General features: G+C 43.9%; 3 protein-coding genes across 6 annotated transcripts in view; 1 reads left to right on the top strand and 2 right to left on the bottom strand.

Annotated features, from left to right (window-relative positions):
- Positions 1-2,693: 2,693 nt before the first annotated feature.
- Positions 2,694-6,335, bottom strand: tmem169b (transmembrane protein 169b). Its single transcript, XM_060040030.1, has 3 exons — positions 6,123-6,335; positions 5,180-5,501; positions 2,694-4,840 (listed from the first exon to the last, which is right to left on the bottom strand). The coding sequence occupies exons 2-3, from the start codon at positions 5,454-5,456 to the stop codon at positions 4,206-4,208; spliced, it is 912 nt and encodes a 303-aa protein (XP_059896013.1). The 5' UTR covers positions 5,457-5,501; positions 6,123-6,335; the 3' UTR covers positions 2,694-4,205.
- Positions 6,336-8,737: 2,402 nt separating this feature from the next.
- LOC132449222 (glutamic acid-rich protein) lies at positions 8,738-13,199 on the top strand. 3 transcript variants are annotated; one of them, XM_060040959.1, is made up of 13 exons: positions 8,738-9,614; positions 9,705-9,831; positions 10,085-10,174; positions 10,253-10,428; positions 10,534-10,573; positions 10,649-10,766; positions 11,069-11,180; positions 11,268-11,338; positions 11,526-11,755; positions 12,396-12,528; positions 12,610-12,651; positions 12,735-12,759; positions 12,840-13,199. In XM_060040959.1, exons 2-13 carry the CDS (start codon positions 9,749-9,751, stop codon positions 12,986-12,988), a joined length of 1,269 nt encoding a protein of 422 aa, XP_059896942.1. In that variant the 5' UTR covers positions 8,738-9,614; positions 9,705-9,748; the 3' UTR covers positions 12,989-13,199. The 3 variants fall into 3 exon arrangements, with proteins under 3 accessions (XP_059896942.1, XP_059896941.1, XP_059896940.1); XM_060040958.1 differs by having other exon boundaries at positions 8,739-9,614; positions 12,393-12,528; XM_060040957.1 differs by having other exon boundaries at positions 8,739-9,614; positions 10,531-10,573; positions 12,393-12,528; positions 12,843-13,199.
- The window catches only part of pfkla (phosphofructokinase, liver a), a 36,246-nt gene continuing 35,337 nt past the window's right edge, over positions 13,096-14,004 (bottom strand). For both annotated transcript variants that reach the window (XM_060040950.1, XM_060040951.1), the window contains one exon: positions 13,096-13,981. In XM_060040950.1, the coding sequence (XP_059896933.1) occupies positions 13,834-13,981 (148 nt within the window). In that variant the 3' untranslated portion in view covers positions 13,096-13,833. The remainder of the gene's footprint in view (positions 13,982-14,004) is intronic.

Here is a 14,004-nt window from a genome sequence, read left to right as displayed (position 1 = left end):
CAGTGGGAGCGGTACAGTGCGAGCAGCAGGGAATTTAATCAGAATCTACTTTTAATTTAACTAATGATGAAAAGGGGGAATTAAAATGTGTTTAATCACAACACACAACCAAAACACACCAAGGAGGAGAAATAGAACTAGTATCTAGAACCAGAGTTGGAGCTGCGAGATATTGGTGCAAACGTTGATATGATACGCGGTGAGAATATACAGTAGGTTTTGGAGGATAGCAATATCTGAGTAGATAACGTAACGGGCGGTTATGCGACGTCATTGATTGCAAATATCAAGAAAACTAAACAAAGAAAAAGAGGAGGAAGAAGACGACACACAGACCACCATTCCCCAGATTCGAGAGAAGTTTACGGGAATTTATTCTTTGCTGTTGAAAAGCTTACACAATGCATCAATAGGTTCTGCAGAACAGAGAAAAAACTTTAAAGGCCCGAAAGTCCGAGCAGTGGCGGACTCAGACTGTTTGAAGGGCAGGGGCGAAAAAATAAAAAGGGCACATTCTGCACAACATGGGGCCCAACCAGCGTGCAAAAAGCTATGATGCATCATGTATTGCACTTTCTCTCGTATTCACCACTCTAGGGGCACTTTTTCAACCATGGAGGCACTGTAAGGGCATTAAGAGGGCACTCATTGAGGCACGTTATCGAATTTTCTTGTTCTAGAGGGCTCATCATAATTTATTGTATGAAGGGGCACCAGAGGGCACCTAATAATTTTTTTCACATGTAAAGGGCAGTCAATAAGGCACTTTCTCTCGTATTTGCCACTCTTGAGGGCACTTTTTCAACCATGGAGGCACGGGGGGGGCAGTCCTGACAGTCCTGTCACGCCAGTCTCAAAGCCACATGATCACCAATACCAAAGACTGCCCCTTCCGGGAGACCCCCATGGGACCTCAGGATAGAAAAAATTAGAATGGGTTTCAATGGAGAGAAAGTAATTGTTTTCTTGTCCCAGTCTTTATAGGCCCCGGGTTACACATATGTTGTTTGTGGATTTAAATGATAATCTTTCATGTCAAGAGTTTGACCGTTTATTGTGCAATTGTTCAGTTAAAGGCTTTAGAGAAAACACAATGAGTAAGACTACATGTCTCGTATGTGACATCACGCTCCCTGCGACTGGCATGGAAAGGGCCGACAATCTCCCCATCGGCATAACTGAAAATCTACACATGCCCCGACTTACAATTGTTTTCACCTCTTTCGATGCTGTTATCCTCCCCTTGGAAAAAAAGCGGTGAAGTGGAGCAGAGAGATCTGTACCAGAGTGGTGGTGACGTTTCATTCGCGTCGAGAGCAGCGAGGGGCTAGTTCACAAAGCGGCCTCACACAAAACCTAACATTATCAAACTTCTTCGCAATTGTTTTTGTTTTCTTTGCATGAAAAATTATAATTTAAATCCACAAACAACATAATGTGTAATCCAGGGCATATAAAGAAAATAGAAAATAATTACTTTCTCTCCATTGAAATCCATTCTAATTTTCCAAGCCCAGCCCAGTCTACTAGTACAATGTAGTGATGGATTCAATGATTATTTTCCTTGATTCAGTTCACGTTGGTCAGTTCGCCAAGAAGAATCGTTCAGAATCGTTTGTTCGTTCAGTCGAGTTTCCGGTTGCGGTGAATCGAATCATGGAATGCACAGTTCTCAGCTGAGTCAGTCAGACTCAGCTCCTCCCTTGTTCTCATTCTCAAACGATCGTGGAAGTCACTAAGCCTCTTCCCTCTTCACCACTCACAGTCATTGAACGAACAGCAAGTCAGTGACTAGTGGGTCTGGGAGGAGTCGAGTCTGGGAACGAACAAGACGAACGAGAGAGAAGAATCAGTTTGATTCGTTCTTGTTAAAGGGGACCTATCATACCACCAGGTGTGAGTGTGATTAGCCATTACAAGCCGTTTTCAAAATGTCCAGCATTGTGACATCACAGGGGGGCTGTCCACCTAGATGTGTGACGGATAGATGAGCAACGTTTCTTACAGTCCACTGGGTAGGCTGGTAGACTGATCTATCCAGCACACATCTAGGTGGACACGCCCACCTGTGATGTCACCATGCTGCACGTTTTCAAACTTGCTTGAAATGGCTAATCACACTCACACCTGGTGGTATGATATGTCCCCTTTAAAGATTTGTTCATTCGAACTGATTCGGTCGCGAACGACCCATCACTAGTACACCGAAGGTAAGATTAAGCTCCAGCAGTCCCTTAATATCTGATGTGCGAGATCTGGCAAACACATTTGGTTGTGAGAACTTTTAATTGCTGGTTCTGGGTTCCAAGTTTACCAAGAAAGGCAATCTGAACTGGCATGAAGAGCTCCACCATGTAATAACTTGACTTACGACAACAGGTCAGGTTCTGTTGCTCGACCCAAGCTTTAGGGTAAGAGATCAGATTAATGGAGAATGGCAAAGCAGCGTTGTTTAGGAGGAATCCACTTCTCAAAAACCTCTCTCCAATCCAATAACAGAGATGACCAAATTATTTCTGTATTTATACAGCAAAGCCTTTACTATTAATACCATACATTAGCAAACTGTGAGCTCTGCATGCCACAAATCCACTTCAAAGCCCAGTGAAGGATCTGTTATCTGCCTTCACCACCAAGTCTCTCATCCTTATTATCATGTTTTATAAAAAACACGTCACACAAATGAAAAATAATAGTTTTATAATGTTGTAAACGTTTATTTCATTCATTTATATTCCATTCAATTTCCATCTCTTTGGCAAACATATGAAATCAAGAAATATCTCATACAGACTAAACCAGCAAGATTTCAGCATTTCAATGTACATTTAGACAGTGTTTGAATGATGTATTTTAAGTATCTTTACAATGACCTTTCAGGCGACACCATCAGAACAAATTTTAACTGTATCATGCCTTTGCAAAAGATTGTGTTCATTCAGTTTTGTTCAATATATTTAACAAATCGCTATACTTTCAGGATTTGAGCTAGTGGACTAGCCTCAAATTTATTCAAATAATTTAAAGCTACCTAACATTAAAAATATGACAGTGATCCTCATCTTTACATACATGGCAACAAGGTGTTACAAAGAGAAGAGTTGGCTTAACCAACGTTCTCTTTCTGTCATGTGTAAAGTAATGGACAACAGATCTAAAAACCAAACACCAAAGAGCGATGTATCCACTACACATACAACTAATCAGGAAAATGTAAAAAAAAGTAGAATGAGATTACTCTCCAAGTCAGCTGATGAATTTAGTCTTGACTCAGGATTGTAGGGAGTGTCCCAAACCAATAGCGGATTAGGGCCGGTTGTACTTTAATCGGTTACCCGCCTGGTCACAAAGCCAGGAGGGTGAATAGACCATCCGTTAAATCAGGAGGGTCCACAGACCACCCGTTAAATAGGAGGGTCAATAGACTAGCCGTAAAATCAGGAGGGTCCACAGACCACCCGTTAAAACGCCTTGAAAGAATAGGAGGAAATCGATTGAAATGATGTGAGATATCATGGAACATAATTTTCTGATGCTTAGTGCACACATCGATTCATAACATAATTAGAAGTACATTACAGTTTTCTGTTGTCCATTTCTTCAAATGTCAACAGATTGAAGAAATGTGTTGATCTCATCTTATGAAAACTATGTATTTCCACCGGATGATAATGATCACATCCTCGTACAGTAGTACACCAGTACAACACAGTTATAAGTTAACAAACACTGAAGTTAATACGAATTATATACATGAAGAAGGTTATTCCAAAATGTTGCAATGAGTGATAGAGTGGACATCTTCAGATGTCAGATCTATCCTTTCCAAGCACTCAAAGCCACTAATTATTATGGTTTTCTGAGTGACATAACAGCTGTACAATAATATAACTTAATCTGGAGGAATTGTGTGACTGATCTTGTTTCCGAGGTATTAGTAGCTGAGAGCATAAACTTTGAGTTAGGATAAAAAAGGTCTTCTCTGATTTCGGCAAGCCTTATTCAAACATGGTTTCAATTTTAAATAGCAATAATAGTTTAAATGGAAGGGCCAAATGAGGCCAGCGCAGTGCAAGACAAGTTCTAAATAAAAGAAGGATTGTACCTCAGATGATCAAACCTTTTCCAGTGTATCGTCTAAAACCTTCCCGCATTTGATCGATTGTCTGAGAAACCAACACTCGTAGGCAGAGTCATACCCGGTCTCACACGGACGACGTCTGGGCCAGTTCGCAGGGGGCCTTGCTCTGCAGGGTCCCGGAGAGGGTGTCTGAATCCAGCAGCTCCACAATGCTGTATGGTGAGCAATCCTCCAGCCCCAGCTTCCCGCACGCCCAGCCGCAGAAGCCCTTCTCCAGGTCCCTGACCGCCTGCCACCAGGGCCCGAAGGCCCAGGACACTTGCACCACCGCTGAGTACAGGGCCAGCGCCAGTGCCACAGGCATGATGAGCAGGGGGTAGAAGACGATCAGGAAGGGGCAGACGGTGATCTTGTGCCAGAACGTCCGCTCCTCATTGTACACCAGGAACACGTTGTACCAGGTGAGGGTGCCGTAGTAGAAGGACGTCACAAAGGAGAGCAGGAACACCAGCGGGGCGCAGGAGAGGCTCCAGAGGACCACGTGGGGCCCCTGGCAGACCCCCAGGCCGCAGCGGCGCGAGGAGCCTTCGCCGGCCTCGCACTCGGCGTCCAGGCGCTCCTTGGACTTGGCCAGCTCCCGCAGCTCCTTCTCCGTCATGGTGACGTGGATGTCCACCAGCTGGCCCTTCTTCTTGCCCCGGGTGATGGTGCCGGTCAGCGTGACATAGCGGCTGTCGGGGGGCAGGCTCCAGCCTCCACCTGTAGAGAATGCACACACACGCACGCACGCACGCACACACACACACACACACACACGCACACGCACACGCACACGCACACGCACACACACACCACATGAGGATACCTAAAGTCTTACTTCAAGAGAAACATGTTGTTTCAATGGTTTCTTATTGCATCCAATAATACTTTTTATTTGTACATTGTATTTTCTAAATAACAACTAGTTTTGATTACACTATTCAAAATCCACCGTAGTTGAACATTTTTGTATCACTTTGTATCGTCTATCACGATTAACCAACTGCTTTGGGTGACTTTAGATATTAAATGATTCATCCCATGTTTTCTTTGTTTTACCTTCACTTGTTGGTGTGCAGAGGAACTTGGCCGCCTCCTCGGCGCTCCTCTCCGGACCCTCCTCCCCACCGTGGTCCTCCCCGCCAGTCCTCTCCGACTCGGACCGGAACACGATGATGGACTCGGGACGGGGGTCCTTCTTCTTCCTCCTCTTCCTCCTCATGGCCGGTCCCACCATCCCCCCTTCCTCTGCGGGCTGCTCCGGGGTCTCCGACCTCAGGGAGATGATCTGGGAGCTGCTCTCCCCCTTGGCCAACTGCTCTTCTGCCTCGGCCATGGTCTCCAACACCTCAGCAGCCAGGAGCTCTGCTCGGTTCCTCTTCTGTCAGAGATCATATGGAGATAAAGACTCATCTTTGAGATATGGAAGATGATATGGAATAAGCAAGACAAGTGAAGTGGAATAACCATAAGTTGATGTACAGGGGGGCCCCATCACGGTGTCACACACACGCACACGCACGAGCACACGCACACACACACAGCGCGCTAGGGGTGATGCGATCCCAATCCTTCCATCATCCGCTTTGTTCACCAGAGCCGTCGACCTCAATGATCGGGACATCGACATATTTCTGAACCGATATTTGAGAGACCGATTCCGTAATAACATACAAATGGAAATAAACACAGAAGAAATGAGCCGAAAACCATCAGATAGCATTTTAATAGCCTCTAGCTCATCGGGTCTTATGAGGAGCATCTGGAGCGCCTCTGTCGACGCCTGGCTTTGATCACCTAGTGCTGCTCTAGGTCTTTTCTTTATACCAAAACTACAATAAACCATCACCAGGATTATCGTGAAGGATCATTAACATTAGTATAAAACATGACAATTCACAATGAATCCACAGACACCACGTTGATCCCTCTATCGGTCACACCCATATCTCCGCACCCACAGGATCCATGCACCGTATCCTGAAAGGCCGGCACATCTTACCTTGATCTGACCTGTTAGATAAGCAGCCACACAACCATAGTGGTTTAAATGTTAGATGTTATAGATCCATATTATGTAGGCACATGCCGATCCAATTCACACCGTTGTGTGTACATCCAGATGCGCCGCAAACTGGGTTCCAGCCAATAGGTCCATGGTTCCAGCGGAGGCCTCTAGTCCCGCCCCCTTCCTCTGCATGACTGACCAATAGGCCAACCGATCGCCAACCAATCACCTCGCAGTCATGTTCGCAATGTGAAAGAGGTCAGAATTAATTGTTTCATTTTTAATTTACATAAAAAAATATCACCATGCGCATACGTGTTTTTGATTAAAATAGCCTATTTTGACAGATATAATATAGGACAATTAATTGCTAAAAAATAAAAAATAATCTTGATAACAACATTGATATCTATTAGACTTCTATTAGCCTATTAGACTTCTATATTATTTTACATAAAACAGATCTGCATCTTGATCTTCTACAACCGGGCTTTCTCTAAAGACCTACCTGCGTGGAACCGGTGTTACACCGAATTCTGCGACCCGTCGAAATGTGTGACCCCAGAGGGCGCTGTTGCACATTTTCTGCAACATGCACGAGTTTGAAGCTAGACTCGGAATGGGTACATTCGTTTTGTGACACCGGGCAATGCTTTCTTTCTTGAAAGCGTACTGACTGTAGCGTCTTATGGGGAAAGAACGGTGATTGACCGTACTAAACACCTTATCCATTCTATGGGTCTGTGAAATGCAAATGAAATCAAATGTAGCCTATTTATTAAGCACATTTTATGTTTTTGTTATAATGCCCACCGTTTTTATTTGTATGCCCACCGTTATTATTATTTTTTACTGCCGTTTATGAAATGAATATGAACTAATGCCACAATTATTCATGTCTGCGATCATCACAGAGTCCACAAGCAACGCAGGTCGCAATCAACGACGCCACAATCAATCTAGCGCACCGTCGAATTCTGCGCCCACACTGTAAATGCAGGAAAAATGAGGCAAACCCCAACCAAATGTTTTCAGGTCATTTGTCGTCCTCATATCTGTATTTGGACACAATTATTCATGTCTGCGATCATCACAGAGTCCACAAGCAGCAGGTTGCAATCCCCGATGGGTCACAATTCATGACAGCAGACCGTCGAAATCTGCGACCACACTGTAAATGCGGGGAAAATGAGTCAAACCCCAACCAAATGTTTTCAGGTCATTTGTCGTCCTCATATCTGTATGTGCACACAATTATTCATGTCTGCGATCATCACAGAGTCCACAAGCAGCAGGTCGCAATCCACGATGGGTCACTTAACCTACCTGCTTCATCATGTAAACAAGTATGACGTTGGATGTGTCTGATTGGATCCAATTTGAATTCCGTGAATATAAACAGATTGACAACCGTTATCAGAAAGTTAACCACCACAACGTAGACTTTATTAGCAGCAGTTTCAAGACAAGTTTCAACACTTTATGAGCAGCAGTTTCACACTGAAGGCATGATGCCACCATAGGTTTGCAGAGAACTATATACAATATGCACACTGAAGGCATGATGCCACCATGGTTTGCAGAGAACTACATACAATATGCACACTGAAGGCATGATGCCACCATAGGTTTGCAGAGAACTATATACAATATGCACACTGAAGGCATGATGCCACCATAGGTTTGCAGAGAACTATATACAATACAACTATATACAATATGCACACTTGAAAGGGGTGGGGTGGTGGTGGGGGTTGTGAGGGCCGCTGAAACCCCAGCATTTACAGTGTGGTCGCAGATTTAGACGGTCTGCTGTCATGAATTGTGACCCATCGGGGATTGCGACCTGCTGCTTGTGGACTCTGTGATGATCGCAGACATGAATAATTGTGGGCACATACAGATATGAGGACGACAAATGACCTGAAAACATTTGGTTGGGGTTTGACTCATTTTCCCCGCATTTACAGTGTGGTCGCAGATTTCGACGGTCTGCTGTCATGAATTGTGACCCATCGGGGATTGCGACCTGCTGCTTGTGGACTCTGTGATGATCGCAGACATGAATAATTGTGTCCAAATACAGATATGAGGACGACAAATGACCTGAAAACATTTGGTTGGGGTTTGCCTCATTTTTCCTGCATTTACAGTGTGGGCGCAGAATTCGACGGTGCGCTAGATTGATTGTGGCGTCGTTGATTGCGACCTGCGTTGCTTGTGGACTCTGTGATGATCGCAGACATGAATAATTGTGGCATTAGTTCATATTCATTTCATAAACGGCAGTAAAAAATAATAATAACGGTGGGCATACAAATAAAAACGGTGGGCATTATAACAAAAACATAAAATGTGCTTAATAAATAGGCTACATTTGATTTCATTTGCATTTCACAGACCCATAGAATGGATATGGTGTTTAGTACGGTCAATCACCGTTCTTTCCCCATAAGACGCTACAGTCAGTAAGACGCTTTCAAGAAAGAAAGCATTGCCCGGTGTCACAAAACGAATGTACCCATTCCGAGTCTAGCTTCAAACTCGTGCATGTTGCAGAAAATGTGCAACAGCGCCCTCTGGGGTCACACATTTCGACGGGTCGCAGAATTCGGTGTAACACCGGCACATCATGCGGACCGGAAGCGCGCGAACTCAGCGTGGTGCAGCCTAGCCGTTAGTTGATCTCAGTTTGTTTAACTCGTTAGTGTAATTCCTTAGTTAACCACTCCTTTAGTTTAACTCAGTTGGTTTAACTCATTTGTTTTAACTGTGTTAGTTTAAGGTTTTTAGATGGAAGAACAACAACGTTCCGTCGTTCTGCTCGATAGAACCATCTTCCAGTTAGGCAAGTTCATCCATATTTTAAATTTCCCTGTCTAATGTCTATTAATTCGTTTTAAGGCTAAGCGTGCCAATAGGAGCATCTTAAGAGAGTAGCTAGCTAGAAAGTTAACGTTACCCTGGATCCGTATTGCCCTAATATCACATACTAAAAGAGTACTAAAGTGAAAACGTCACGTTGTCCTGGCAACCGGATTTTCGGTTCTAAACAACCGAACGAGAGATGGCGTTTTCCATTTCTTCCAAGCGTTGTTTCTTTCAAAATTAACATAAATCAATTTCAAGAGGTGAAAATCACTACCAATCGAAACATGTCGAGGCGTTCATGTATTCCCCTGGGGTATTAAAAGGAAAAGTTTACACGACGTTAGTATAGTTATTTTTTTTATATGAAGACAATCTATTCTCAATATTAATTACATCATTGGTAAAGCAAACTCGCAAATCAATTCGCAAAAAAATCGTTCCTTTTCTATAAAACGTCCGGGTGGCATAGGATTTCCCCTTGATCATTTGGTTCGTTTAGAACCGAAAACTGGCTGCTATGGAAAAGTGGCATCACACTTTAGTGCTCTATTATTACAGCTTTACAAACAAGAGAGCTTTCTCGGAGGAGAGATGAGCTCACTCTGCAGATAAAAGGTAAGGGATGGTTCTTTAGAACAAACAGGAGCATTGACTTTAATCCTCCACTAATGACCAGCATAACCCTTGAGCTGATATTTTTCACAGCCTGCGGAGCGGACATCACAGAGAGGAAGTCCTTCACTGAAACAATGCATAAACATATCAAGGACCTGGAGGAGGAGATCACCGTGATGCAGAACACAGTGAAGCAGATCAAGGACAACGCCAAAAGGTTAGACCCTTCTGAGTGGGGTCTCAGCCAGGTCATCATATTTCAGATGGAGAGTGATATGAGGTTGGAGGATTTTCAGTGACTGGTCAGAAGAACCATGTCCTATGGAGGTAGATGGGAATCTTACCCGTATCAGTCTCTCAAAGGCTGGATAACCAGACCGGGCTGGGAGATGCAATGTGTATTTGTATAATTGTTTGTGTGTATATTTGAATTAGGCCTACATATACTGCAATTACAATTCCGACCACAGCATGAAGGCGAATAACCACCTTCTACAACACTATGAGATGACCCTGAAGGAAGAACTGGAGAAGAAACAGGAGAACTACATTCAAGATAAGTATGTTTATCTGCTTATTCTGCTATTTTTCATTCTGACACTTTCTGTGAATTATTTTAAAATTGTTTATCCACAAAGGAAGGAGTACGAGGAGAGGATTGCGAGTTACCGGAACGTGCTCCAACAGCACAAAGAGTTCTACTGCAGGAATCCTCTGGCCAAACAGCTCCTCGCTATTCAGTCTGAGAAAGAGGACATTGAGGGGCGGATTAAGGCTTTGGAGGATCAGATAGCCCTGAAACAGGATGTACTGGGTAATCACATCATATGCAAAGAACATGACACACAGCTAGCTAGCTTGGGAAATAATGCAGCGGTTTAAATGGTTGATTTATGAATGAATAATGTCTGATTAGGAGCAGCAGTCAACTCCTCCCTCAGCGAGAGCCAAGCAGAAAGGTATCTTCATTAACATCATCAAACATATAAAGTCTAATTTCTTTGATGTTAACTCTCTCCTGCTATTCCTCACAGCGTCTCTGCCCAGCTGACTGAAGCAGAGCCAGTAGCACAACGCGACCAACAGCCAGAGGTGGAGGCTAGTTTCTCCATCGGCTCTCTCCATCTCAACCCCACAGAGGAACCCCTCAGAGTGGGTACAACGGACCTACTTCATACATACAGAGGGGAACGGACTATTCACCTGTTAACTGGAACAATACAACGTGTTACTATTCATGACCAACAATTACTACCTTAACAATAAAAAAACACTTATCCCACAACTAATACAAATCTCACATTATAACGTTTAGCTGAAGACTACTTTTTCACTTGGACTGCAGCAAAATTAAAGTAATGAATATATAAATATCAAGAATTAATACCAAGCCCTATATTGTATACAGTATTAGAAAGGTCTATTGATTGCATACTAAAGCACTGCTTTTACAGGAAGTTGATAACATAAGTTTGACCGGCGAGGAAATCTGTGGCGACGCCATGAACAAGAGATCGGCCCCAGAAACTCTCTGTTACCCCCCGGGGTCAAACCGGGAGGCCATGGGTATGTCAACGGGTTCATCCTTTCATCAAACACATCCTTTCCTTACACATTTGTATTGTCATTTGATAGTTAATGTATTCCCTTCAGCTCAGAAGCCTCCATCAGATCAGAGGTCCGGTGGTGCAGAGCCAGACCAACAATGGGGACCAAAGACACAGGTCATGAGCTGTTACATGTATTGTATACAGAACTGTATTGATATGAATACAGGATAATATCAATCCATTTAGTAAAGTATGATCAGTATGTGTGGATGTGAACCCGTCTACTACGAAAACCAAGGAAATACATTACATCAAAGTGTTGGCTATAAACCCTGAAGTACCCTCAATATTCTGTTATCAGGATGAGCCGGCTGGCCTACCAGCAAGAGAGGAGATGATGGAGGAGGAGGAGGAGGAGGAAGAGCAGCCACTTCCACTCGCAGATGAAGAAGGCGATGCCGTGGATGATGATGATGATGATGATCAGAGAGACAATGCCCCACCTCATTCCTTCTTATCTCCCATGATCCAGCCTCAATCTGCACCGGGCCGCATGAAGCTGGTCCCATCCACCCCCACCTTCTCCATCAAGTAAGAGGGGGCCTGCCCACAGAGCCTAAGGAGAATCACCTCATTCAGGGGTGGCATAGCAGCCAACCGTAAAACTAATAGGATTTACAACATGTAAATTGAGAATATGCCAAGGATATATCCAGAAGCATAATATCATCAGTAAATGCAGAATCTGAATTTTAAAGGATAACTTGGGGATCTTTTTACCCGGACCCTAATGACTGATGCGGACAACTGTGTAGAGGACATTTGGTCCAAGGTTGAGCAAGACGATTTAGCCATCAGCTGTGAAGCGGCCTGCAGCGTAACCCTGCTTAGGCAAGAGGGCCATCCCCTTAAAGAGGCTGACAATATTATGGAAGGGATCCTCACAGAGAAATACTGCTTCCGTCTTGGCCTTTCACATGATGTGGTCTGTTCGGTATTGCTTCTCGCTCAAGGAGAATTCTCACCACCCTTAATTTCACACCAATCGCAAGTGTTCTATAGGTAAACATTATATGCTACTAGAGAGTGTGTGTTCAGTGCATTCCTTTGTACTCTTGAATATCCTGATATTAATAAATGATCCATCTGTTGATGATTAGAAGATGCAGTAAGATAGTTAGACGGTGTCAGTACTGAGGCTAGCGTGTGGTCACCTTCCTTCTCTCAGCAGCAGCCCCAGCGTCTCCCCGGGCCCTGTCTCCTCCCACCGCAAGTCCCCCACCTTCCTGTTCTCCACCACCTCCGATCCCAGCACCCCCAGTTTCTCTGGGTTTGAATTTGACATGGGTTCTGCTCAGGAAGAGGTCAGGGCAAGGAAGGGAAAGAGCTTTTTTGGACTGATGTAGCCTTGCTACAGTTTGTTTAATATTAACCTGTATTCACAGGACTCCCCGTTCGCCTTCACCAGCTCATATTTCAGTGGAAAGGTACTTCTACGAACCCCTCGACACATTTCAATCACAGTCCGAAACACAGTTTCTAAACACATCACTGCTTTGTCTTTCTACAGAAGGGCGACTCTGAATCCCCCAGTGGTAACTATCCCAAGAGCAGAATACCGTGGTTGTGTCCCGATGCTTGTGTTGTAGCTGCTTGAGCGATAAACCTGTCCCAGCAGGCCCAGGGTTTCTGTTCAATGAAGCCCAGAGACCAGAGGGCGAGTTCCACTTTTCCTTCTCCTCTAAAAGACCTGTGGGGAGCGGAGCCAGCCAAGACGAGCCGGCCAAGGAAGAGGTGTTCCCCTTCTCCTTCACTTACAGCTGAACAGGATCTTTAAATACCTGAGACTACAGTTCTTAGATGTCGGTCATTTGCATTGGGTTTAATAGGTTTAGTTTGCCCTGAAAATTTTTTAATTTATGGGTTAGACAATTGTTTAACTCTTAATGTTTATTTATGTTTGTAAGTTCTATATTCTTATAATTTAGTGTTGTGTTCAAGTCTTAAGATAAACAATTAAACATATATGCAAATGTTTTGTTGAATTTTTTTTTTATGTAATCCATTTCACAAATAGATTTTGCAGACATACATTCATGTCGATTTAGATATTGATAAAGTAATGGCGTGCATGTGCTTAATGTTTCAGTCAACAGAAATTACATGAAATTAATGAAAAGCGGTGTGAGATTTAAATAGTTGAAAAGGATACAGTGGTATTTTGATCCGTCCTATCATTCCCTTTAAATCAACCCTTCCTCTAACTAATGACCTGCCGATCACATGATTACAATCGGTCCGTTTCCAGTTAGATTCAAATGGCATCATGACATTACACACTAGTTCCACTGACGGCCTGTCCAGTATTCCTCAGTTGTAACTTTATGTGATGAAGTCGATTTGTTTTTCCTATACTATCATGTGATCAAACAAACAAAACAACATACAACATCAGAATAAATTAGTTGGCAGAAATGTTTTCACTACTTAAGTGCATGAATCACCTCAAAGCAGAGCTAGGACGTGAATCTAGCACTGTTGTAGCATCTGCTCTACATCACTGAGCAGTACTTAAACCAATAGCCACCCTTGACAGCTGATCTCTGGAGCAGGGCAGTGCAGTACTGAGAAGGCAGGAGAGACAGATGAAGACTTGAGGCTGCAGAGCACTAGAACCCAGAGTCGATGCTTAGAGATCGGCGCGTCACGTGTTCGATCTCCCCCGGGACGTACTGGGTGAAGCTGGTCTGGTACTTGGCCAACATCTTCAGCATGGGGCGCAGGTTGAACCACCACTGGTTCTTGGGCATCCGGTGCCTGGCGACAACAAGAGGAACCTA

This window comes from Gadus macrocephalus, chromosome 20 (genome assembly GCF_031168955.1).
Source record: "Gadus macrocephalus chromosome 20, ASM3116895v1".
NCBI classification, from domain to species: Eukaryota; Metazoa; Chordata; class Actinopteri; order Gadiformes; family Gadidae; genus Gadus; species Gadus macrocephalus.
Note: the sequence above shows the minus strand (reverse complement) of the source record. Positions and strands in the feature narration are given on the sequence as shown.

Bases quoted from the DNA above. Each gene is read 5' to 3' on its own strand.
- LOC132449222 (XM_060040958.1), top strand. From the start codon at position 9,749: ATGCATAAACATATCAAGGACCTGGAGGAGGAGATCACCGTGATGCAG. The intron at 10,767-11,068 runs GTGGGTACAACG...CTGCTTTTACAG, and splicing joins CCACAGAGGAACCCCTCAGA to GAAGTTGATAACATAAGTTT. The intron at 12,760-12,839 runs GTAACTATCCCA...AACCTGTCCCAG, and splicing joins CGACTCTGAATCCCCCAGTG to CAGGCCCAGGGTTTCTGTTC.
- tmem169b (XM_060040030.1), bottom strand. From the start codon at position 5,456: ATGGCCGAGGCAGAAGAGCAGTTGGCCAAGGGGGAGAGCAGCTCCCAG. The intron at 4,841-5,179 runs GTAAAACAAAGA...CATTCTCTACAG, and splicing joins CTGCACACCAACAAGTGAAG to GTGGAGGCTGGAGCCTGCCC.